General features: G+C 39.7%; 1 protein-coding gene across 1 annotated transcript in view; it reads right to left on the bottom strand.

Moving 5' to 3' along the window:
• The window catches only part of FNDC3A (fibronectin type III domain containing 3A), a 114,244-nt gene that overhangs the window by 81,114 nt on the left and 5,750 nt on the right, over positions 1-27,380 (bottom strand). The window contains exon 2 of the mRNA XM_042866770.1: positions 17,205-17,333. Within this exon, the coding sequence (XP_042722704.1) occupies positions 17,205-17,306 (102 nt within the window). The 5' untranslated portion in view covers positions 17,307-17,333. The remainder of the gene's footprint in view (positions 1-17,204; positions 17,334-27,380) is intronic.

Genomic DNA, 27,380 nt, shown 5'->3' on the forward strand with positions numbered 1-27,380 from the left:
CAAACTTACCTAGCAAAACTATTTAACAAAGGACATCTCATAGCAAATTTTACACAGCTTTCTTCTTTTGCTCCCCACCATACATATGCAAAGGCAGCTCTGAACAGCACTGCCAAAACTGGCAAGGCTCCCTCCTCAAACATCCACATGCATGTACATGATACCATCAGCCAAAATTATACTGCTCTAAGGAAATAAAACAACCACTGTCAGAATATTTCCTCACAAATACTCTGCTGTTTCTACCAAATACACACAGGATGAAACAGAATGTATGTGCAAAAATATATATAAAATATATATTATATATATATATATAAATATATATAAATATTATTACCAATATATCAGATATCCTGAGGTAATATTTGAAATCCGTGGTTTAAATTCTACAAGCTTAAACTTTGCTTGAAGTTAAAATAAATAAATAAATAAAACAAGACAGAAAAACAGCAGTACAAATGACCGTGTCCAGAAGTATGCTGATAACACACTGATAGGAGCAAAAAATACCTGAAATTAAGACAGCTCCTTAGCTTCATCCTATCCCTGCCACATAAAGCTAATACGATCTACCTAATTTATCAGATTCTCATAAGGCTTATGGAGAAATGTCCAGTTTACCCTTCTCACATAAGGATGATTCTCACTGTAACACATCATGAAACCACAGTTTCAATACCTGTATTTCTAAAAAAGACAAGAATGAAATGCCATCCTAACTCTTCTGAACTCACACAAACATTGAGAGATTCAATTCAGATGTAGAAAAATTCCATTTACAGTTTCAGTACCATCAGCTGTGTTTTCAAAACTGTTTTGGCAAGTTATGTTGCTCAAATAAGTGCTTTTATGCCTAAAAGCTTCTCTGTTTGTGGAAAACTATGCAATGCCCTTTTAAAATATTGAGTTTTCTGAACATCCACTGCTTTGTTTCTAACCAGTCTTACCTGAAAGATCAAAGCCATCACTTTAGAGTTACTGGGATACGAGACAAGTATTTCCTTATTTGCATTAAAGGAAAAATCTATAGATGTCAAGCTCTTTACGTCTCTCAGGGGTATACCTGCTCTCAAACCCATTCTTCAGTATCAAAGGCTATCAGCCCTTTGGAGGGGAAAACTAAAATGCTAAGCGTTTCAGTCCAGACTGAGGCTAAAGAAACCAGAGTAAAATTACACTAAATACTTTGCCTCGGTGCTGTCTGTTGCCTCAAAGACAAGAAAAACAAAGGAACCCGACTGAATTTCAGGGCAAAGAAATATCTGGAGTCCTTTCTCCAGCCCTCCACTTCTCACTGAAGGTGAGAGGAGCTGAGTTAGCTGATATCTTCTAAAAGGAGTTAAGTCACGCCTTGTGGATTTACTTATTTCTTCCAGAATGGGTGAAATCTGGGACAAGTTTTCCAACCAAGTTAAAAGCTTCTAGATATATTTAACTTGAGTTAACAGAGCTAACAGATCTGCCATTAAATATATCACAATAAAAAAAATCCAACCCTTCACTCCAAAACTGACTGATATTCCAGAATAGAAATGAAAATACTGAAATACGTTGAAAATGCAGGGAGAAAGCAGGGAAGAAGCTAGGACATAATAAATTGATCTCATTCACTGCGAAAATCACATATAATAGGAATAACTAAGAGCAGGTTACATGTGTTACATTACAACTATGGTTATAGTATATTTCAATGAAATATGTAGGAAGAATCTTCCCATACACAGAAAGGGTTACAAACTGAAGCAAAACTGTACTGCTGAAAAACAGAGTTCTGGTTTTCTCTCGTGCTGTTTTGGGGGACTGCATCTTTTGAGGATCTTCTCGCCCTCACACAAACAGAAGTCTGGAAAACTAAACAGGTAAAGTGTCTCAAATTGTTTCCTCCCTGGACCTTGAAACTGTAACTTAAAAAGCACCAATCACAATCCATTTCTGTATTAGCAGAAATAATGCTCTTTTCTGAAGAAGGATTATTAGGAAAGTTACAAGAGCCCCACGGTTGATTTTCTTTTATTTTTTATTCATTTTCAATCTGTGTTTAGCATTATGTGGATACAGGTGCTAATTCAGTAGCAAATGACAGTATATATCTGAAATAACAGAAAGATTGCAATGAAATCATGTACTTAAGCATGCTGGTAAGGTACAGAACTGTAAAATAAACAGTGGTTCGACTAAAAATACTGCAGCTGAAATTAGCTCCATAGTACTGATGACAAGTATTTTCAGCCACAAGGACACAGGTTGGTTCATTTTTGAACATTTCACAAATTTAGGAAAAACCTGTCATTAATTCTCTTGGCCATCGTGACTTCAGAATGTTAGAAATCCCCAACTAAATCTGCTTATAGATTGGTACAGCCACGTCCATTGCAAGATGCATGCTGTACCTTTAAAAGCCTGTCTGCAACGAGATTAAAAAAGGGTGCATTTCTGGAAAAGGGTGAATATAACACAATACACAACTTCCAGGCAGAGCCACATTTATGCTCTGTCATTGGGGCATTCCGAACAATCACAGTTTTTTTCCACTAATCGTTCCAATCAAGATGTTAATTAGTGGCATGCTTAAATCTAGTATCCCATTTCAAAAGCCTTAGCGCTTTGACTTACTGTTGCTCGCATCCTTTTATTTCTCTCATTCAACTGGTGCTACCACAGTGACAAAGGCTGAAGGAGGATCCAACAGTCACCGCTCCAGATGCTCCAATCTGTTCCATTCACTCAATATGAGGCAATCTTCGGCGATGTGCTGAGCACTGGCCCCCTCAGCAGGGCACCTTAACCTGACCGTCACGCCAGAGCATCTCCCTCTACCTCTCCCTAGAGCTGTGCATCCAAACAGCATGTGGAGGCAGGATGGGAAAGGTAGGATCAATTAACAATATAGTCGGCAATACCTACCTCAAGCCTTCCTTCCTATCAAATTAGCCAACGTACAGTGAGCTTCCTGCTGTACACGAATGTATCATGTCACCATAGCAACTAAATCAACAAATAGCTGCTGCAGCATCTGCTTCTGGATCATCTAACGTCAGTCAACAGAAGGCTCGGGTTTAAGAGAACAAAGCTTCCAAATATATTCCATTTTATAAGTGCGTTTTTAATTTAGCCTCCTGATTCCCAGATAGGATATACTAAGCAGGAATGAGCCAACTTCTGACTGTATCCTTGAATATATGATGCAGCTCATGACTCGTGTGCAAATAAGCCAGAAGGGGGGTGGGGGGGGAAGGAATAAAGAATACTTTAAAAGAGAATTTAAAAAAATACAGCAAAGAAGTGATCAGTTGGATTTTAATGCACTTGTTCTTAAATACTCTTTACTCCACACTGTGCATTTTTGTTTGGTACATTAGGTGGCATGGAAAGGGAAAAGCATGTTTCCCAATTCTACTTTAAAATTTCCTATTTACATATATTCATATATATATATATATATATACATATATACATATATACCTCCTTAAGTAATGCAAGAACCAGAAATACCTTTTATTAGGTATTAATATTTAAGGCATTGCAGGTGACAAAGATTGTTTCCCTCTATTAGCCCCCAATAAAGAGTGGAACTGAACGGAAATCATCCAGTATTACTTTCTGACAATTTAACATCTGCTGCCTCTAATCCCAACAATAGCAGGGGTCTATTGGCATGCTCTCACTTGTACAAAGGCAGCTATGTAAGGGAAAACACTCATTTCTCTCTCCCTGTGAGAATTTACTTCAAATACCACATACGGTATAAGCCTGTGCTTATGGTCTAAGTCCTGGCCCCTAAGCAGACATGGCAGATGAAAGGGCATCTTAACAACCTGGTACCTGCAATGTGAGAATGTTAGATCACCGACTAGACACTGCCTGAGCCATAGAAAGATTAAACATTATTTGGACAGTATTGTCTGAGCTTTTATATAAAGAGACTCAAGCCTACAGCTCAGTTAAAAGAAAGGCTATTGGAGTATTCTATCTTCAGTTCACATTCTCTGTGATTCATCAGCACAATGTTCTTTATCAAGAAAAAGCTTTCTAGGTCAAGATAACAGTTCTCCATATCTAGCATCATTTTATTACTGAAAACATTTATGTTTAATTTTAAAAGGGGCTGGTTTTTTCCATCTGTGTATGGTCTTCTGTTACATGGAATGTTGCAGCTACTTTGTCTCCCCAGAGCACGGTCCAATGAATGGGGAAAAGCAGACACTGAGTCTGGATAATTCCACTGCAGCTCTGAAGCTGATGCACTGGGGGTGATGCATTTGTGGGTGTGATGCCCCATTTGCATGGCCCTAAGAGCTACTGATGTCAGAACATTGCAGGACTGCAGTGCTGTTATTCACGAGCTGCACACAAATTGCCAGATGGAACCACAGCTGTGGTCCAGATAAGGTGATGTCAGTCACAAACGTAGCACAATTCAGTTTTCCAAAATATCTTGTCCATATCATTATGCTGATGAGGCAAAGGACAACTCTTTTTCAGAATGAAACCTGCTAACATTTCAAAAAGTGGTTAAATGGAAAAATGCAAATGATCTATGTAATGTGTATTACTGACAACATAAGACCATAAAATAAGAAGGGAAAAAAAAACCAACAAAGTGACATCAGTTATAAAAGTTGAATTAAAACTATGCCTAGGGTCTCTGGCAACTCAAAACAATTTAAGAATCTCATGCTTTTCAAGAATTTCATTTCCAACTATAACTGTCTTAATGTCATCTTTCACAAGACTGCTCAAACTCCACCTTCTATTAAACCTTTTCCTTCCCTACTTATGCTGGCTGAAAACTGAAAAGTTCTGAAAACTTGACGCTGATTTCTGCATTAGGTGGTATTAATTCATGGCAAGCTAGGCAAACATGTCTGTTGTATCTATTCAGAAAAGTAATGCCAGAATTTTTGTCTAAAATCTTGTTTTGTAGCACAAATTACAGAAAACAGGCTTCTCACCCTCACTTACAAATGTCTTACAGATACTGATCATCACCAAGGAACACTATGCAATGTTCTTAACAATAGTTTCACTTTCCTAATGAAAAACAGAAAAGATCCGAGTAGTAAAAGTTAGTAGCAGATCTCCTTTTCCAGAAGTCAGGAGGAAATCCATACAGAATTAAGTGGATATTTAGAATCATAGAATGGCCTGGGTCGAAAAGGACCACAATGCTCATCCAGTTTCAACCCCCTGCTATGTGCAGGGTCACCAACCACCAGACCAGGCTGCCCAGAGCCACATCCAGCCTGGCCTTGAATGCCTCCAGGGATGGGGCATCCACAGCCTCCTTGGGCAACCTGTTCCAGTGCGTCACCACCCTCTGTGAAAAACTTCCTCCTAATGTCTAACCTAAACCTCCCCTGCCTCAGTTTAAAACCATTCCCCCTTGTCCTATCACTGCCCACCCTCATAAACAGCCATTCCCCTCCTGTTTATATGCTCCCTTCAAATACTGGGAGGCCACAGTGAGGTTTCCCCAGAGCCTTCTCTTCTCCAAGCTAAACAAGCCCAGTTCCCTCAGCCTTTCCTCACAGGAGAGGTGCTCCAGCCCTCTGATGATCTTAGTGCCCTCCTCTTGACCTGTTCCAAGAGCTCTGCATCTTTCTTGTACTGAGGTCCCCAGACCTGAACTCCAGATGGGGCCTCACAAGAACCGAGTAGAGGGGGACAATCACCTCCCTCTCCCTGCTGGCCACCCCTTTGTTAATGCAGCCCAGAACACAGTTGGCCTTCCGGGCTGCAAGCGCACACTGCTGGCTCATGTCCAGCTTCTCATCTATCAGGAACCCTCAAGTCCTTCTCCACAGGGCTGCTCTCAAAGAGATCTTCCCCCAGTTTGTATAAACACCTGGGATTGCCTCGACCCAAGTGCAGCACCCTGCACTTGGCCTTACTGAACCTAATTAATTTACTTAATATGTTGCAGTAACAATTCACATGCTTGGGATTTAAAGCAAAAAGAAAAGGAGAACCAGATTTTTTAATGACAACATGGCTTCTCCTTCAGTTTCTTGAGGCTATCTTGCCAAATTGCAAGACCTCTGGATATTTTCAGGGGTGACAGCAAGCAACTGCCATTTTTCTAAAATGCAGCTGACATAAAAATCAACAAGTATTTCACCTTTAACTACTGCTCCAACATGCTGCCAGCACCACTGCATGCACTTTGACCACTGACTATCCCTAAAAGTAACTGGGAAAAGGAAGAGGTTGCTATATTAAGTACTACTCAGTGGAACCAATATTTGAAACTATACATTTCTGTAAGTCTTTGCTGCTTTGTGTAGTACAGGAGGTTGGAAAGATCTGATAATTGGTGACCATTTCTTCTGGCACAGGGAGCTTTTGTTTATGAAAAAGTTTTAAAAATTCTACTGTACCCATATGTATCCCCCCCCACACTTCTTCCACATGAAGAGCAGAGCTCTCTTGATATGAAAGATGAGCTGAAAGCCGATCACAGGATGAGAAAAAGTAGATGGTTTGGAGAGCTGGAGCCTTGTTTTGTAAAAATAGAAAGCCTTCTAAGAACCAGTAAAAAGAGAAATGTTAAAATCTGCATCTAATTTCACTGACAAACATGTTCAAGACTTGTCAATGTCTACGTATAACAGTGTCCCTATGCTCCATGTCTCACATTTCATTGCTGAGAAATATTTACTTTTTCTTTTTAATCTACTTCATCTGTTTTGTCTCTTCTCTTCTGTACTACACAATTCTCACAGCTTGGCTAAACAAAGTTTTATTTGTCTCATTTACAGCAAACCCAATCTGTTTCATTTGCATAGAAACAGGCTGCGGTTAGTAGAAAGTGCACAGATTTGCTACTTAAAGTAATCCCACTGTAATATCTTTAAATCATGAAAAAAACAAAAGTGTAAGAGTTACAGAAGTGTTTCAAAGGATCTGTATAATGCAACTGACAAACATTTGTGTTTCAAAGTTTTAAGCTAATCCTTGTTTACCAGGAATTAGAAGGATATTGTTAGGAGCAGTCACTTAACTCTGGAACTTCCTGAAACATCTGGTCCTGTCCAGAACTTACAAACATCAACCTCCATAAATAAAAAATGCAAGATGTGAATCAGATTATTCTTATTTCACCATAGTCCAATGAACTTGAGTTTTACAATGCTAAGCAAACTGAAGGAAGGACAGAGCTCATACTGTGCAGTAAAGCGGTAAGGGCTAAGCTTCCAGCTAATCCTCACAGAGGATGGCCAGTCCCCTTGATAGGCACCTTCCATACGTCTGCTTTATTTGAAACAATCTGAAGCAGCATCAGGGAATAAACTCATTTAAGTTGTATCCAGACAGATTAAAAGATAGAAGACTGTCAGATTAACTTTGGAAAATGAATTTAACAGAGATTCGTGTCTGAATGAAAGGGACAAACAATTAACACTTTATTGCTCAAGGAACTACTAATATTTGGGTAGACTGTTACAATGCTTACAGAATCAGGAAGTTCATAGGTGTTAACAACTCCTGCACTTCGCCTGCAAGCTGTACCAGCAGTTGCTGTGTATTCTATATCAAATATGTGTTATTTGGTGTTCCACTTGCCAAAAAGTAACTACTTTGGATGACTGTCTACACCCCTAACCAAGCTGTGAAGGTCTAAATACTGTGATGATATTAAAAAGCACACATTTGAAACAAGCTAAGTTGTCATGCCACAATTACAGCGCTGCTAGTATTTTGCCTCCATAAAATGCCTAACAATACATTAAACAAGAATCCTACAAACATCACAAAAGCTGGTTGAGATGAGGAAACTCAGGTTAAAAAAATAGAAGATATGCATGTGATGATGCAAGTCAATGGCATTCCTCACCTAAAAGAATTTCTTTGTCAGTAATATCTAGACTTGTCTGAAAACATGCACAATCAGTCTGGCATTCATGAGAAACAATATACGACATTATAAAGCAGTCAGGATCAACCTTTGGCCTAGCACTTTAATACATGATTTCAGAAAGGTTATAATGCTACAATTGATTCTCCCTCTGTAGGCTGAGGCAGAGCCATTTCAGCACTTACTCTGATCTCCATCAGGTTTCTGCAGTACAAAAAGAGAATCCAGCAAATGGGAAACACGCTGCATGCCTTACTCTACAGTCAAGAAGTTACTCCAACATCAGGTTACTGGTGGAGAACTTCGCCAAGTGCTTGGCAGCTGAGATCATTCTGGTTGTGCAGTGCTCTGTAATTTATACTGGAGTTATTCCAAAGGATTAAAGAGAAGAAGGGAGAGAAGGTATTGCTGCCTTCTTTTCCCTACATTTTTGACAAACATTTAGAGTCTAAAACTTACCTGAACAACAACTAGAAACTTGAATTAAAAATGCCCTTTCAAAACAATCTCTCTTTTACAATGCAATTGTAAAATTCAGAGAAAAATGTAAACAAACAAGATGGAAGAGTGTAGGCATCCATCTTCTAAAGAGTTTACAAAATTTTAAAAATATGTAGGCCATCAGTTTGCAAAGAATATGAACGAGAAGAGAGTTTTGTTATTTCCCAGCATTTCTTATGACAGCTCCGTTTGGTGACACAGGAATACGTTAAAAGCTTGTAGTATTAAAGATTGCTATTTAAAGTAGGAGTGTTAAATCCGGACTACCAAAGGAAGTGCCAAAGGAAGAACTGTATTCTGAAGTTATTAAAAAAAAATGCATTTCACACACATACAAATAGGATAGCATGGGTTTTGATAGCACTTCTCAAATAGTCTCTTGCAGCCCCCATTCTTTCTGTCTCCCAGAAGTTCTCCCCACACACTCAGATTTGGGTATCACTGGACGTCAAAACACTGCATGGACAACATGAAACAGCGTTAGGAAAGAAACTGAGGGCTCTCTCCTAGATTCAGTGAGGTTAGGAAGGCTCAGCCTGTACTGACCAAGTGATGGAAACTCCACAGCCTATAAATATCTTTCCTGTGTGTTTTCTCCTCTACTTTCAAAAAGAAAGAGAAAGAAATTAGAGCCAAAGGCCTTTTTTTTTTTTTTTTTTTTTTTTTACTGTGGTGCATAAACCAGAATCTACTTCATCCCTAAGGATGTCATTCTGACTGCTCTATGAAATGTGTAATTCTGGAACATGCAGAGGCTTAGATGGACTTTGCCCACTTATAAATTAAGAAACTTCTCAGTCACCATGAGAAACAGGCTTAGCTAGCAAGGGATGTACTTCAGATGAATTTCAGTCACTAAAGGAACTTTGCAAAGCAGTTACATTTTTGTTTTGCAGAGAGATTACAATAGCTACCTTTTGAAGAACAGACGTAAGTACTGAGGACTACTCTGTATGTTTTTCACTCCGGCATTCAGATCCTGGGCTCCACTTAACATTAAACGTCCAATGGAAGGAAGGAAGCAATCACCTTGCCTGAGCCTAAACAGGACACCCTTCCAAATGTTGATGACAGAGAAGCAAAGACTCAGGAACTGGGAGCACCTGCAACAGACTACAGAGAGGAACTGGGCTACCTCAATGCTTGTAGCCACAGGTCGTTTGCGCCTACTCATCTCATTAAATAAAGCACTTCAATATAGTCACAGCTCTTTAGTCACCTTACTAAAACAAGACAGATATCGGCTTCCACTGTGTGCTTATTTCTCCCCATTGACTGTACTTGCAACCTAGAGTGACTAACACTTGACTTTAAATCTGATTTTCCCATGTCTCCCACATCTCCAAAATGTCAGCTTCCAGAGGCTCACTCCACAGGGGGAAGCCATGTCACAAGTATCTTGGGAGGAATCTAACTAAACTAGAGACTAAAACTGTTCTAGGATTCACAGCACACAAATTAAATCAGATGTTTAGAAGGAAAGAGGACTATCAGAGAAGCTTTATGAAACTATTTAATTCCACGAGTCTTCCTACTGAATACAAGTAGGAAGGCTGAGAACTACAAAGCCTTCGTTCTCCTTTGTACATTTTTTTTCAGCTGGTAAATACTAAAATATATTCAGATGCAAATATTAATTGTGCACTAAATCCAATGCTGCTTTTTACTTACCATCTAAGAGCAATACAATATTCGTACCTAACTAAAAAATGAGGGTATTTTGAATTCTATCACTTTCTGCTGAGAACAAAGACCTCTTCTTCAAATGTAAAGCAAGTTTTCAATGCATTTGCAGTCAAAGATACAGCTTAAATGCACAAGAGAAAATTGCTTTCAAAGGCAAAAAGCAGTCTACATTTAAGACTTCACTCTTCCTGACCAAAAGAATATGAAGGATTTAGAGATACAGCAAGGATTAAATAATCTTTGGGCATCAAAACTCACACCCTTTTTACAGCCTTTTCTAAAAAACTCATAACCGACTTTTACAGAAAGTATCTTTTGCATATGAAATGTCCAAGATAAGTTTTACGTATCTTTCAGTGATGACTGCTACACAGAACTACTAATAAACACTGCAAAAAAAAAAAAAAATAATCAGCTTGACAATCACCTTCTGTACATTGGAGCTGCAGTATTCTATGCAGAAGAGTGTTAGTGATTCCAGTGGGCATAATTCTGTTGCATTTCAGTGCTATGAAGTCACTGAAGTATGGAAGAATAATTGTCAACTAAAACCAGCTTTAATGAGTCCCTGAAAAAGTTCAACATATACACTAATCCAATAGAGCCAAAGGGGAAGTAAAAAAATAAGACAGAAGCAGCCATGCATGTACTCTATGAAATCAAAACAAAGATAAAAGGAAGGAAAAGAGCACAATACTGAAAGCTGTGGGAACATTTATAACAGTGTATGTTTTTAAACAACATTTAGCACAGATTATTTTCTTAGAGGAAAAAGATTATGCAAGACATGCAGTTGTAGGCTTGACTTCCAGCAGCAAGGCAAAACCAAAGCAAGCTGGAACTTGATTATATACCATATGCCTTTCAGAAACAGAAGCATCAGATGAAAAACTGAGGAAAAACATTCAGTAACCTGATTCAGATCTTTATTACCTTTCTGCTTTAACCTCGCCTATATAATCAGAAAGTCATAAAAGGGAATTTTTAGAAGTACTTGCTTTCATAGCTGTCTGACCAAAGACTTTAAAAGGGTAATGCCAACTTTAAGATCAAAGTCTTCATATTCAAAGAAATCCATTTTAGAAATACTAACTTGTAGATTTAATGCTAAATATCTATTTAATTCCAAGAATTTGCAAAACTCAATTTGCACTTAAACTCATATACTGCGTATACTGCGTATACAACACACATTCCATATATATTACACAAAAACATCCAGGCTGGATGTGGCTCTGGGCAGCCTGGTCTGGTGGTTGGCAACCCTGCACATAGCAGGGGGGTTGAAACTAGATGATCACTGTGGTCCTTTTCAACCCAGGCCATTCTTTGATTCTATGATAAACTAAGTATCTAAGGTAAGCAACCAGCTTAATAACCTGAAGGTATTTTTGGTGGTATCTCACTGAGAAATAAAGCTGACTAAAGGTCAAATACTTTGTGCCCCATGCCTCAAAGACAAGGAAACATTTAGGAGAGGGCTACTCAGAGTGTTATCTATCTTCTTGGTAATGAAGGACACCAATTTTAGACTGGGATGTCTCTCTGCAACTTAACGGCTTTAGTGGGAAGATGCAAAGAGGGTCAGAACTGGAGGGCTGCTGCAAACTTCTGTCACTAATTTATTGTTTTGTCTTGGGAAGAGCACTGGGTGCAGTAGGGACTGTCTGAAACAATTTAACTCCAAGTTACTATCAGGAAAACAAAGAACCTGTTAAAGAAAAAATGAACTTTCCTCCACATTTTCCTGGGTGGTTCGCTCATCTCCACCACAAAACCAGGACTATCCTTCACATCCAACCTCAGTAATAACCAGTAAAGCAGCACTGGAGTAATCAGCCTTACGTGAAAAACCCCAAAGCACTTCTGTCCTCATACAATGCTTTCTTAGTATAAGCTGGTTTTTCTCAGCTTCTCCATATTTCATACCCATCATTATCACTAAGACTGAAGGAGTACACTACCCATTCTACCACATACACTACCACATTAAACAGTGGTGATACAGTGTAAAAGCAGTGCATAATAAAATGAGAAGAGCTAACGGGCTCCAAATGTGCTCTTCCTTTTCTTCAGTTTCGTACTGTGAAACTAATATCAGCTTCTCTGAAACTCATCTTGTGAACTGTTTTGTTTTAAAATAGGGTGGAAAGTTTCAGCTTTAACCTGATCAAGCTCTTCTTTCCTATATGTGGCCTTTCATCTTAACACATTCAAATATTTGTACTACTTCAAGTTTAAACTGCTAGCAGAGCTTTAAGTACTTGAAATAGATCTTGAAGATATGTACTGTTCTAGAAAAGCACTGAATGGTCTTCATCACTTCAGTAACTCATTTACTGCTCCTGCTGAGTCCAATCACAATGCTATCAACAAGGCTTGCTGCTGGGTCCTTGGCTACTTGGGTCACAACAACTCCATGCAATGGCAAGGGCTTGAGGAGATAAAAGTGCCTGACAGAAAAGGACCTCAGGGTGCTCATCACAGCCAGCTGAACATGAGCTAGCAGAGCGTTCAAGTGGTCGAGAAGGCCAATGGCATCTTGGTCTGCATTAGAACTAGTGCAGCCAAGAGGAACAGCAAAAAGCTGGTGAATGACTAGAAGGCAACAGAACAGCTGAGGTAATTGTGGTTGTTTAGTCTGGAGAAGAGGAAGCTGAGGGGAAACATTATTACCCTCTGCAACTATCTGAAAAGAAGTTTTAACAAGGAGGGTGTCATTTCCTCAGATGACAAGTAACAGGATGCAAGGAAATGGCCTCAATTTACACCAGGGAAGGTTTAAATTGAACAGCAGCAAGGATTTCTTCACAGAGAGAGTGGCCAAGCACTGGAACAGGCTACCCAAGAAAGCAGCAGAGCTCCCAGCCCTGGAGTTAAGAGACATAGGAATGTGGCACCGAGTACACACTGGAGTGATGGGGCTCCATTGTAAAACAAACAAACAAACAAAGTGACCTAATATTCAGGTTAAAATATTTTTCAAAACACATGAAAAACGCCCAACTGCTTTATACTTCAATAGATTTCATTTGAAGATGTATACATACTTCTTTCATCAGTATAACAAAATTATTTGTTATGTTTGTATTGTAATCACAGAATGGCTTGGGGTGGAAGGGATTTCAAGGATCATGAAGCTCCAACCCACCCATGCCACAAGCAGGGCCACCAATCTCCACATTTAATACTGGACCAGGCTGCCCAGGGCCCCATCCACCCTAACCTTGAACACCTCCAGAGATGAACAGGGCATCCACAACCTCTCTGGGCAGCCTGTTCCAGCACCTCACCACTCTCATAGTAAAGAACTTCTCCCTGACATCCAACCTCAATCTGTCCTCCCTCAACTTAAAACCATTTCCCCTTGTCCTGCTGTTATCTACCCTTGTCAAGAGTTGATTCCCCTCCTGTTTGTAGGCTCCTTTTAGGTACTGAAAGGCTGCAATGAGGTCACCCCACAGCCTTTTCTGCAAGCTGAACAAGCCCAGCTTCATCAGCCTGTCTTTGTAGGGGAGGTGCTCCAGCCCTCTGATCATCTTTGTGGCTCTCCTCCGGACCTTCTCCAACAGCTCTCTGTCTTTCTTGCATTGGGAGCCCCACATCTGGATACAGTACTCCAGATGGGGCCTCATGAGGGCAGGGAAACAATCACCTCCCTGTTTCTGCTGGCCACTTTTCTTCCAATGGAGTCCAGGATATCGTTTGCTTTCTGAGCTTCAAGAGCACACTGCTGGCTCACGTTGAGTTTTTCATCCACCAAGACTCCCAAGCCCTTCTCTGCAGGGCTGCTCTCAAGGACTGCTTGATACAAGATGCTTGTAAATTCTGTCTGCCCTTCCCATGGACAAGCCTTAATTTGGCAACCGTGACAAAGGAAACGGTGCCTTTAATTCTGAATTGCCCATGTTTTACATACAGAAACCTTTTCCTACATGATGGCTTTTTAATCAGCAGATATAAAAGGGGTTTCCAGCAAAACTTCTTGCCACTGAAAAAAAACCCCACATCTGCAAATTCTTCATGAGTCATGTATAAGATGGAAAAGGACAGAAAACAAGTCATGACTTTCACTAGTCGCTAACACAAACCAGTAGGCAATGTTAGTTATCACAAAAGGAAGAAAAATGATCACCGAAGGGCTGACCAATGCTTGCTGAAAATGTATTTTTCCTTTTAACTGAAAAACACTAGAACTATCCGTTCCTCTTTAGACAACAGTTCTATGAAGAAACTTTTATTTATTTTTTTAAAAAAAAGGGACACCTACAGTATACATGATGTTTTTCCTCTTGCAATCAAGAAATCCCACAACTTCCTTCTTTAATCAAATTATTTGCTTGTTTTTCAGATTTAATCCTGCTTGGTAACAAAAAAAAAAAAAAAAAAAAAAAAAAAAAAAGGCAACATTTTAATGAAGAAGTATCCCCAAAAGAACATTTAGGTAAATATCCGGCTTAAAATCCCACACCATTACAAAATGATTTTTGACAGCACAGTTTGCTAGTCTTGTCTTTGGAGAAAGCAGAAGTAGTAGTTCAGTCTAAACTACTTTTGTAAGGTTATGGCAATTAGGGAAGGTTCCCAAGGACTGAAAGAAAGCAAATGTCACTGCAATCTTCAAAAGAGGACCAAAGGAGCTACAGGCTGGTGGACACCACATCGAGCCTTGCAAAGATGAGGGAGTAAATCTTCCCAGAAAACATTTCCAAAATACACTGTGGATTTAAAAAAAAAAAAAAGTGACTGGGGGTAACCTGTACCAATTCACAAAGGAGAAACTGATAAATCTGTATAGCCTTCTACAATGAAATTATCAGCATGATAAACAAGGGGAAAGCAGTAGATACTGTTTGTCATGACCTCAGTAAAGCTTCTGATGCTGTCTCACATCTTCATATGGAAAATGATGAGCTACAGTTTAGACAGAGGCAGTGTAATAGACTGAGCACTGGCTGAACTGCCAGCATCAATAAAAGCTATCAGCAACTGTCCACCTCATTGCTTGTCACGGGGCAGAATACTGTTTACTATCTTCAGTGAACACCTGCAAGATGGGACACAGTGCATCATCAGCAAGTCTGCAAGTGGCGTAAAGTCTGCAAGAGGAGTTGATAGCTGTTCTGCCAACTAGGAAAACCTTGACTAGCAAATGAAATGGACCAGCAGGCATCTTTGGGTTCAGCGGAGGGAAACACGAAGCCCACCTCTGGAGAAGAACAACCTCATGCAACAGTACCTACCATGTTTGGAAAGTGGCTTTACAAAACTTGGACCTAAGGTTCCAAGAGGACAAGTTGAATGTGAGCCAGCAATGCACCCTCATAGCAAAGGTAAACAGCTTCCTGAGCTGCATGAAGCTGCATAGTCCAGTATTAAATGGGGAGGTTCGTGGCCCTGCATGTGGCAGGGGGGTTGGAGATTCATGATCCTTGAGGTCCTTTCCAACCCTGGCCATTCTGTGATTCTGTGAAGTAGAACACTGCCAACAGGCCAAGGGAGGTGATCTTTTCCATGGACATATTGCAGCAAAAAGCTACAAACATGTTGAAAGAACTGTAGAGTTTGATTTGTAAAGAGAGACAGAGCTGGGAGTGTTCAGCCTAGAGAAGAGAATGTTCAGGAGAGGATTTTATTATCAGTGTGCACGAATACCTGAGAGCAGAATGGAATAAACAACACAGAGCCTGAGTCTTCTTAACAGCACTAGTGACAGGACAAAAGATAACGTGCACAAATTAAAATAAGAAACTCCAACAAAGCCTAAGAAATTATTTCACTCTGAGGGTGGTTGGGAAATACACCTGTGAAGTCAATTTTCTTGGGGAATATGTAAATCCCAACTGGACATGGCCCTGGGCGACCTGCTCTAGTCGACCCTGCTTTGAGTAGGGAAGGTTTGACTACGTGATCTCCAGAGATTCTTCCCAACATCAAGTAATGTGCTACATGTCTATGAGAAGTTTTCAACAACAGTAGAAAAAAAAGAGTATTTACATTCAGGTGAAAAAAATAAATGGTGGAATGCTTAACTTTACATACGCATATTTTGTTCCTTTCTGTTTGCAAGGCTTCAAAATTAAACTATACAAGGCAGAACGTGCAAGAAAATAGTAACATTCATTTCCTTGCATGTTACAGGTTACTGCTTCTCAAATTCAGTATCTGAAAGCAGAACTGGGAGAAAGCAAGAGTAAGTATTGCCTCTTCTCTCTTTTTCTGGAATGTTCTGCCTGTGCATTTAATAAATGAGATTTCTCAGCATTTAAGCTTGTTCTACAAATATCTCACTGCAGCCCAAACCCAATTTCACGAACTGCTGCAATCAATGCTCCAATCTCGTTTTACATTTCCTTCTTATTTTTACCCTACAAAACAATTCAACAATTCCTCTTTATGATAACTAAAGATCAAACAAGAGACTAGCAGACTCCTGTCATCACAGACAGTGATCTCTCAGTCTGTTCAGATGCTCCATGACACTTTGTTTTTCACCCCTTTTCTTCCATTAGAAGCTGTTCCAGAATCAAGCTTCTCTGGAATCTAAAATATTCTTCTGAAGTTAAAGATGGGGAGAATTTATATACACACACACACGCACACACAGTTTCTCTCTGGAGCTGACCCTTCTAAAGCATTACAAAACTGCAGTTGTGCTTTTCTTAGTCATCAGCTTGACTGTTTTTCCCTAACAGAATACTTCAAAAAGTATCCAGGCAGACACAAACATACAAGAGCAAGTCCCACCATTCAAGATGCTCACTTTTAAGGAAGACAGTCACTCTAGAGGCCAAAGTTGTTAGCATGTGTGTGAGCTAATAAGCTCTAACGAGGCGAAGGTTATCAATTTCAACAAGGTCATGTGATAATGTAAATATGTAGCTTCTAAATTAAGACTTGGCCATGGCTCAACAGCTTGGCAGCTGCCTAGTCTTGCATTTCTATGAAAACATTCTTTCAGAAGACAGTTTTTCTGCTTCATACTCTTAAAAAAAATCTCTTCTCTGCACTAGTTCCATCTTCAGCTCAGTCCTTCAAATACATTAATGACCAGAGCTACATAAAAATACTCCATATGAAGATATTCCAGTATCAATATCAATGATGCTGTTGGAAAAAGAGAAGGGGAAGGAAAGAGAAGATACTGAAGTTTTCTTACCTGTTGTGCTCCATCCCCGCTAACAATAGGGGAAGTTAGAAGAGGGATTTCACTACTTATAATCGAACTGGTATCCAGTAACGGTGGGTGCTCTGCCATCATCGACGGTACACAAATTCACAAGATCACCTGCAAAGAAAAAGTGACTCAAATGGTTAAACTATACACATCTCTGAAGAGTTATCCTTCAAAAACAGCCTCATGTGAGATTTGTTTGTTTTAAATTACAAAGTTGCACACACCTTAAAACACACCTATGCTTCCACAACATCTCAGCAAGCACGTAAGCTTGAAGATGATGCTTCACCGACTAGGAAAAGCCGTACTTACACAGAGGGTAGGTTTAGACCCCCTCTAGTGGCTGAACCTCAGAAGATCCATCACAGCTTTTGAGATATGAAACCAGATTTTTTAACCTTTGATAATAAAGCAAGAGTTTTGTCCGAATTTGACTGGCACTACTGACAGAATGCCTACTGGAAAGATATGAAAACAGAGCAATTGCCTTAGAGATTAGACATACTGTATGTTTGTTTATATAACAGTGGTATCAACTGACATCTATGAACAGGGGCAGCATCAGTACTATTATTTATTTTCTCCTTGTTATTCCCCCAACCTACTTTTTCCATCAAAAGAGACAGGAATAACTGAAAGGTCCAAGTGAGATGAATGAATTCTTAGGTACAATCTTATACCTGTACTTTTAAAAATAAATTCAAATTGAAGTCACATTGTTTTGATAGCCAGTAGGCAGTCCTTTAATAACTTTATAAGCAGCTAAAAACTGCAAGAAAAATAAACAGAGGCAAGAGGTCCAGGAAAGCAGTGAGCCACTTCAGCTTTGATGAGTGTCAAAGTAACAGCAGCAGAAGGAAAATCCAACTAAGCGTCCTTATCTGGGACATTAACCAGCCATTAAAAAAATAATAATGTGGTTTATATGCTGTTGTGGTATGAGGACTTAAGACAAGATGAAGATAACAGTTTTTCCATGCAGGAAATGTGTATTATGAGTCAAATGGCTTCTGTAATTCTACTTCATTTAAAAATATCACCAATATCACTGAGTTACATTGGTTTAGTGTACTCTTCTCAATTCTGTCCCATAGACCCTTACACTTGGTTTTTGAAATGAAAGAAGAAAAAAGCAATCAACAATAATAAAGAAACTGATATTTCTTAACAAAACAAAAACAGATGGAAAAAAATCCTATAGAGGCAAGTTGTATATCCAGAATTCCCATAAGTCAATTACATTTTCCATCTTGAAAAGAGTGCTTAGCATCAAATTTATACGTAAAGATTAAGCTGGGGAAAAGCTTTGACAGAATTTCTAAAGCAGAACTGCCTCCCTCCATCAGTACTTACTGTAGCCTGGTGAAACAAATCAGGAACAGTTTTAAAAGTTACACAGTCCAACAGTCAGTAAGATTACTTGAGCTCATCTGGCTAATGAAACTCTCTTACAAACACTTCTAATACTAACACACCATCTGTTCACAGAGATGTTTACTTACAGTGTATAGCTTGCTTTAAATGAAAAATACTTGACAAAATTCAAGGGATAGAGCCAGTTGAATGACTCCAGTAGGACGTTCTAGAGGTGTTATTTGATTAATTCCAAGAGCTGCTCTTACAGCTTCCTGCACAGAGGTGTCTCAATCTCTACCCCAGCTATACATATACAGTGCAGTCTGGCTGTTTCCATGCTGAAGATTGTCCTACTATAAAATTATGAACTTGAAGAAAGAAAAAAATAAAGCCTTCTGCAATGATTTCAGATACTTCAATTACTTTCTTGGTCTACTCTAAACTTTGGGGGAAAAAAAATCCCTCTAGGTTAAGTGTCTTTGAAACCTGTGATTATTTAAGAATTCATCACCACTTATGCTAAGCCATTTCACAGAAACACAGAATCACCAGGAGGTTTTAGAAAAAACCTCCAAGATCATCCCATCCAACCGTCCGCCTACCATCAACATCTCCCCACTAAATCCTGTTCCTCTGTACATCTAAACTTTTATACCTCCTTAACCAGACCAATTAGTCTCCCAGGCAATGAGGACACAGTTTTCTATTCCTACCCTTCTTTAAAAGCTTTCCCCCACATCAAAAAAGTCCTCCAGGCTACCATCAATCCCCACAGCTTGTGCAGGTGGCAGAGGGCTGATGAGAGCTACTTGGATCATCTTTCAAGCTAGCAGGTTTGAAGGTAAGCTTTCCAGGATAATATCCAATGTATCCAATGACTATTTAAGCAGGGGTTAGAATTAAGACATATCCTTTCTCCCATGGTAGCTACAAACAAGCTTGTCCTGTGCCACCTCTTAATCTCACAGGTACAGAACCAGCTATAGTGTCAGAGACAAATTGATTAAAACACTCCAGACTGTAATACAGCACTCTCCTGGGTCTACACAGACATGGATTTCCCCGGGTTTAATTTGAATCAAGCTCATTTTTCCCAAGCTATCCTGCTAATGACTAGATCCTTAGATAAAAGAGTGGCTTCCTGGCTTCCCTTATCACACAGTGATTTTTGCCTGAGTTTGTAACTTGTGATGCAACATTTATTGGGCCTAAATCAAAACACACTCATCAAACTGGACATTGATGAGAATCAAACATAACCCAAACCAACACAAATACTACTGCCATGATCACTTCTTCAGCTCTTCCAACACGGAAACAGCACTGGACATATTTAACATTCGTACCAAGATTCATTTGTTAATTTTTTTGCAAGTGCTTAAATATGTGATTTGCAAGAAACTGAGGTTCCTGTAGGCACCCAAGTACTGAGGCTGACTGCACACAGACTTTAGTGCTTTAACTGGGACACAGCTAAGTTCCATGTTGGATCTGAGGGTCTGATTTATTCTGGAGATGAAGCACTGCTGCTCATTGATAAGCCCTGACTGGAGGCACCAGGCATAGTGTTATTCCTGACGTCCTTCACCATAATAGAAGTGCTACCTGGCAGGCTGGGTAATCAATCTAGAGAAAGAAGTAAATCAATGTTTTCTTGACAATACAATATTAGATTTCTTCGCAGTGCCACAGTCTTAAGTCTCACACAAATGTGGACCAATGCTATATGCATCAAAAACCTTCTCTTCACCAGTGGTTAAGAGGCACCAACCTGTAGACACTGGTGTTCTCTGCCATACCTGTCAGTAAGATGTGGTACGTCCACCACCTGCAGGTGCTTTCTCTTTAGCTATGAGAACAAGAACTGACATGAATGTGTAAAGGTAGAAGAATTGAGTAGTAGAAGATGTCAGATACAACAGAAAAGGTTAGCATCAAAATAATAAAAGTTCAATAAACCTATCTTAGAAAAAATACAATTATACCACGTTTGATCTAAGGGTATCAAGTGGGCACAGAGCTTCTATACCAACAGAACCAGCTACCTTGCACTCAGTTTCTAGAATCCAGAGCTTTGAAAAAAAGACCTCTATATAACCTGAATCCTGGGTAAGACTCAGAAGTCAGGAAGAAAACCAGTCTTACATTAAATAGCCTACTGTAAAAGGGCAAATGGGACAATCTACAGCCAACAGTGATCTGACACCAAACAGATTCGCAGTCAACACTGCATACATATTATTTGCAAAGAATTAAATGATTGATGAAAATATCTTATCCAATTAACTTGATCAGAATCTTCTGGTGGAATGTTTTTGACAAAGGTTCTGATAAAAGCACTGGTATAACAGTCAGACCTTTTCAGCATTACACATTTTTCCTGAAAAAATCATTACACGGATTAGAATTGGAATGACAGCTGTCAAAAATATTAATGGTAAATGGAGAATTACAGAACAGGTGAGCTTCAAATAGGATGAGAAGGATTAGTTCGAGGCTTCTCACTGTAGATGTTTTTAACTTAGGAAAAAAAATGAAAAAAGAAAAAAACTCAGGAAAAAAATGAAAAGGAAGTTAGAAGGAAGTCTGGAAATGACAACCATAACAGCAATAAAGGACTTCAAGATTTTACTATACTAAAATAGCATGAATACTTAAACAGCTAGGCATAACAAAAAGTTTTAATTACATAAAGGTAAAGCTATTCTTTCTAGAAAGAAAGATTAACTGAATCCTGAGACTGAATCCTGAGAAGGGCTGATTCTTAGAAGGACAATATAATAGAAGTGGACAACCAGAAAAGCACAAGCTCCCCCAAAAAACCATTAACGAGTTACATCCACAAGAGAACCTCATTTAGCAACAAGGACAATATTTTTCCTGCCTCTGGCTGCAAATAAGCTGGAGCTCTACTGTAACCATTTAACAAGCTTTGTCTCCAACACCCTCACTTTAAATTGTTGGTATTTGTTCCAAAGAATACTAAGAGTGACCGGGACTTCTTGATAATACTGTTCCATGTGAAAAATACCCCAGGAGTTTGGATATCTGGACTAAGAGCACCACAAGGTCTGCTTCTGCAGACCTGGATGCAGTGACTGCAAAAGTTACCAATAACCTACCCTCAAGTGAACGAGGGTAGAGACTGCACATGCCCTGACACAGACAAACACAGGTAGACTAGATACAACATACTGCTAAGTATGTGCATACCAACATTTTCACCTTACTGTGAATAAAACTGCTCCTGCAACTCTTGACGACAGAGCTGCTTTTCATCTCCACCTGGTTTCCCAATGTATTCAGAATCTGAGGTCCTGAGGAAGAGAAGCAGCTTGCATTAGGACAACAGATGAGTTCACTAGTCTTGTCAAGGCCACTGAAAGCTAACAGGTAGTAGAGGAGGGGGTAAAGCAAAGAGATAAATCTAAGGATTTATGGCCAACTGCACTGTTCTAGTAGATTAAAAAGGACCAGAAAAGCAAGACACCTTAGATGAATAGACAGATAATGCTGTTGCTATGCACAGAAGCAGCTGAGACAGTTTTCTGCTAGTAGCCCCTTAAAGGCACAGTTATTTAGAAATACAGACTAACTCGTGCACAGCATAACTGCTGCATAAACAGCTTTTTTTTTTTTTTTCTTTTTTGTCTTGGTACTAAATATTCTTAGTAGTAGACATTCAAAGTGCAATGCAGGATTCTTTCAGAATCCACACTGAGGCTGCCGTAGTATTCAAGGAAGACTCTGCCTCTCCCGAGTTTGCTACCCAGCAGGATAGGTTAATGCTTTGTACAAGACTTTGGCACTAAACCATCCATCCCTATTACCCCAAATTGCACTGTTGCTCATTTTCCTCATCTTATGAAAACTTTCTAGTCAAGTTTTCTGAAGTCTACCAAAGCTGAAACAATGTGAAAGCATCTGAATTTCCTATATATAACTTGTTTAGATACTCCAGGGGTGGTGTCTGAGGAAACATTAAAGAATCAATTGTACTAACAAGCCAGAAGACCATGTGACATTAAGGCTCAAAGGAGTTCTACTCAATAGTATGCAAGTATATATTCCTAAATTAAAATCACAATTAAACAATCCTTAAATACCTTCTGATTAGCTCCTTAAACACTTGTATTCCTCTCCAATACATACAACTCTGACTGCTACTCGGTCACCTGTTCATTAAGGGTTAAAGAACATTACAAGGCTGAGATCACTGGGCAGTGCATTTCCTCTGCACTGAAAAGGCTCAGCCTTTCCATCCCCAAGAGTCCAGCAGCTGATCTTAACGACAGCCTCTGAAAACACATCAGCATTAAATCAGCTGGATCACCAAGGCAAAAGAACATGAGTCAGCAGCATGCACTCTCATAGCAACGCATGCTGGCAGCACGCTGGGCTGCGTTAGCAGAAGCACCGTGAGGGTGCTTATTCCCAGCCAGTCAGCACTTACAAGGCAGCATCTGGAGCACCACGTCCAGCTTTGCTTTTCCCAGCCACCCCCTCAGTATGAGAGAAGTGCCCCAAAGACAAACAGGCTTAAGCAAATGACAGCCCAGGAAAAGCTATGAAAACTGGAGAAGACTGGGAGTCACCTACCAGCTGGATTCCACTACCTATAGGGTCCCTAAGGAGAACTCAAACCAAATTCTTCCTGGAGGCAAACAGCAGAAGGAAGAGAAGTGACGAACAGCTACAGGACTGGAAATTTTATCTGATCAAAAGGCAAAAAGGTATCTTCATAGTGAGTTGTGCAGTACCGGCACAGGCTGTTCTGAGAGGCTGCAAAATATCAATCCTGTAGACCAGGGGTCTCCAAAGTGAGGTGCACGTATCCAATGGGGTGGGAAAGACAGTCCCATGGGATGCAGAAGAACGTGTTTCTTGTACTAGGAGTATATAAAACACTTTTTTTAAATAGTGTTCTTTCAATCTTTATCACATTTATTACGTACCTATTAGTACACGTTTATAAATTTAAAATAAGCGTACAGATATTTGGGGCACATATTAAAAAACACAATCAAAACATTTGGAAATCACTCTTGTAGAAGGTCAAAACCCGACACACAAGGTCCTGATGAGCTGCAGTAAGCAGTCTGTGACAGTGCCTTCTGGAGCAACCTTCTCTAAACACCAAAATATTAGAAAATCAACACGTACCATGCTATGCTAAAGGTACGCAGCTTTCATAGCTCAGAACCTGGAGAACCACCCTCCATGCTGGTTGCTGGTTACTCTGGTGCCGATGGCTGTTCCTCAGTTTGCCATTTACAGGGCGCTCCTTCCTCTTCTCCCAACTTACACACATTACCACAACATTCACAGCAACTTAATACCCTGATACTTTAATTCCATCAAATCTGGTGACCAACAGCTATGTTTATTATTACAGAGACTGCAAACAAGGTCCTTGATTCCACAGAACATGAGGTCAGGAGGCGAGCAGTGAGAAGACCAAGCACGCAACACAGAAAGGTACAGCATAAGGAAAAGGCTCAATGAAATCAACACTAAGTATTTCCAAATAGCGTGATGATATTAAACTACAAGTGACAATAATGGTTCCATTCCAAGATTTCTCTGTCAGCAGAGAAGTTTCATACATGCTGCAGCCTGCATCAGGTTACAGCTGCCAGCACAAGGTTGCCATGAGGTGTTTTCCCAGCAGACAGGTGTGCATTCCTTCCTCACCTGGCTCCTCCTGAAGCTCTGCTCCCCAGGAACCAGGCACAACATCCTCAGAGGCCCAGGCACCTTCCAATAAGGAGGAAAAAAAAGCTGCTCTGAGCAGAAAGCAATTCCTGGTTCTTGGCTTCACCCAAGGCCAACAACTAAAGAGAATCAAAAAGGCTGTAAAAGCATCGTCCGGTTGCACAGCAAGAAATGCCCTATCTTCCCTTCCCCAATACAAATAGAACAGGTTCACTTTCAGTGGGCATCTTGGCAAACAGCTGAAATAAGTAGCCCTAAGTAGCCCTGCTACTTAGCTTAAAGCCTCACACCTGAGTGACTCTTCTTTTCAAGAAGACAGGAGCTACTATTTAAACTTTTCCTGTGCTTTACACATTCATAAGTACTCACCATCCCCATTCTTTAATGACTCCTGAGATAAATGTATTATTTCCTACAGGCCTCCTCCTGCCAATTTGAAACCTGTAAAAATTACTATCAAGATTCCTCCTAATCTTTCAAATCAGCCAACCCATTGAGAAGTCATCAGACAGGGCTGACACGTACAAGGGCCTAGCATGTACAAACAAGCTAAAATGGAGGAAATTCTGAAAACAAAATACACTGCTGCATCCTCGAGGTGAAGAGGAAAGGACAAAGCATATGTGACAGATGTTACTCACGTCACTTAATGCTCTGCTGGAAAAAGCTGAGATACAGGGATGGTACTGGTACAGAAATTTTAGAATATAATTACCCAGTGATCCATAAGGTTGCACCTGAGCTATTAAAGCTAAAAACAAAAACCAAATTCTCTTCAGCTTGCCTTGTAAAAGAAATCACAAGCTAGCAGAATGGCTTTTCTTCCCTCCCTGTAGATTTACCATACTTACGTGTGGCAATTACAGCAAAGCAGTTTTTGTGCTTTTCAAATTTGAACTAATTTTTTTAAAATTAACGTTCGATTTCTCTAAAATATCTGCTTTGCTTTTTCAGTTTTTCCTATTTTAGAAAAGCAATTCCTGCAAAACTCGGTAAAATGTTTTGTAACAGAATGAAGAAAATTGCTATTTTCTGTCAGAAGAAAAGTGCTTTGTGGAACATGTCTATTTCACTGTAATTTGACAATCTTCTTTGAAGTGATGTGAAACAAATGGTTATTCCCTTAAGTCCTGGTGTTTAAAATGCCACGGCTGCAAACAGGTAGATATAAAAAATTAGAAGAAGTGTAGTTTTGTAAAGTGAATCAACAGCAACAAACCGACAACAGTAGAAACTGCAAATCAGAACAGTTGGGAACGAAGATGCATTGGAAAGCATTTTCATAAGCAATACAACTCCCTGAAGGTAAAAAGAATCCATAGCCTCTATGATGAGTAAGAATATACTTCACTCACAGCTCAAGTGGAGTCACACATCTTCACTAAGTACAATTCTCAATTAAATCCAAGAAAACAAATACACATCTCTGTTCCCCCTGTTACTTCAGGGACATGGATATTACAAAGTATACAATGAACACAACACAATTATGGTGAAAATAGTGATTTGTGAGCAACCCTGAGTTACACCGGAACAGCCAGAACTGGTTCCAAGTCCCTCCCCACAGTCACTGTCTGCTCTCCTCAACACAGCAATAGCCACAACTGTAAAGCTTTGTTGTGGGAGCCAAGAGTATTATAATAAATCAATACCTGCATCAGGTTGCCTTCATACTGCAGGTTGCAAACTGTAATGATTTAGGAGCAGCTTGAAGTGCAGTTCATGGATTCATGTCACGGGTACTATTACCTATATGAGAATGCACGGTAGATAACTGGAAACATTCCAGATGTTCAAGTTTTATGCATTTCTATTTATGAGCCAGCAATTTTTGAACCTCAGCCAAACAGGCTAGGCTCTTATTAACAGCTAATGTAGGAAACCAAACCTGTGAAGGTGAGGACTCCATAGAGAAGAACTACTAAATACTGATAAATCAGTCTTCTGCGAAGGGACAACACGCTCATGGATGCTCACACTTCTCATCCTAGTCTGGCACTTAGACTGTAAAATGCTTGATTGTATGCATCACAATCAGTGCAGTGGAGACTACCTGAAAACACCACATAGTGGTTTTTAATGTTACCATTACTAGGTTGTTAATAAACCACCCACAGCCCACATCTGGATGAAGCACACAACTTGAAGTGATTGCATAAAAAGAGTTCAGGACTTTCCAACAATTTGCCCCTCCCTCATACACTGACAGACAAGAGAAGCCAAAACTGGTTGTGTAACTTCTGGGAAGCGGTAACTGCAACCACATAACAAATCAGGGAATTAATCTGTTCATTACATTCAGATCTACTTTGATAGTGTGCATTTTTAATCAGTGAGTGAGCTATCAGCACCACAGTGCATGCTTAGCCCCAGTCCTTACCAGGCACGTCAATGTGATTCAGTCACACCTTGCTTGGGAGCTACAGGACGGCCTGCTGATCTCACAAGAGGTAAATACTCTTTGGAAGGAGTCTTGAAAATAAACGAGGAGACTGAACCATCCTTGCTATACAAATTAACAAAGACATACAATGCAGTTTAACTTTATACCACATTGATCTGAATATACAGCTGGTTTGTTAGTTTCACCCTCCTCTTACTTTCAAGGACTTCTTTAAACTCTCCTAATTTTACTTTCACGCCGGCTAAATTAGGTTCTCCTATGATTCTGCCAGGAGTGGATTTCCTTCAGTTTATTTTCTGAAGATCACAAGGGTTGAAAAACATCTTGGCCTTTCCCAGTTAACCATTTCTCTTGCCTACGTTTCTGTTTCAGAACATTTTCAGAGAAAACAAGCCTGCACAATGCCAGAGATGAAACTACTCTCATTAGTTACCAGCTCCCTCTTTCTGGCAGCTATATGCAGCAAGGACAAACTTTTTGTGTAACTCCTTTAAGGCAAACTAAACAAACAAACAAGTATTTCTTTTATTAATGTGCTGTAAGTGGTCAGTGAGACAAATTTATTGCAGAGACAGCTGCTGGTCTTGGAGCTACAAAGAGTGCACGATTCAAGAACAACAAGCAGCTTTTAAAGAATTCTTACAAAACAGCCTCCTCTTGCTTGTTCTGAAAGATGAAATGTT

This window comes from Lagopus leucura, unplaced genomic scaffold (assembly GCF_019238085.1).
Source record: "Lagopus leucura isolate 7727_CA_CO unplaced genomic scaffold, USGS_WTPT01 Super-Scaffold_100001, whole genome shotgun sequence".
In the NCBI taxonomy this organism is placed as follows: Eukaryota; Metazoa; Chordata; class Aves; order Galliformes; family Phasianidae; genus Lagopus; species Lagopus leucura.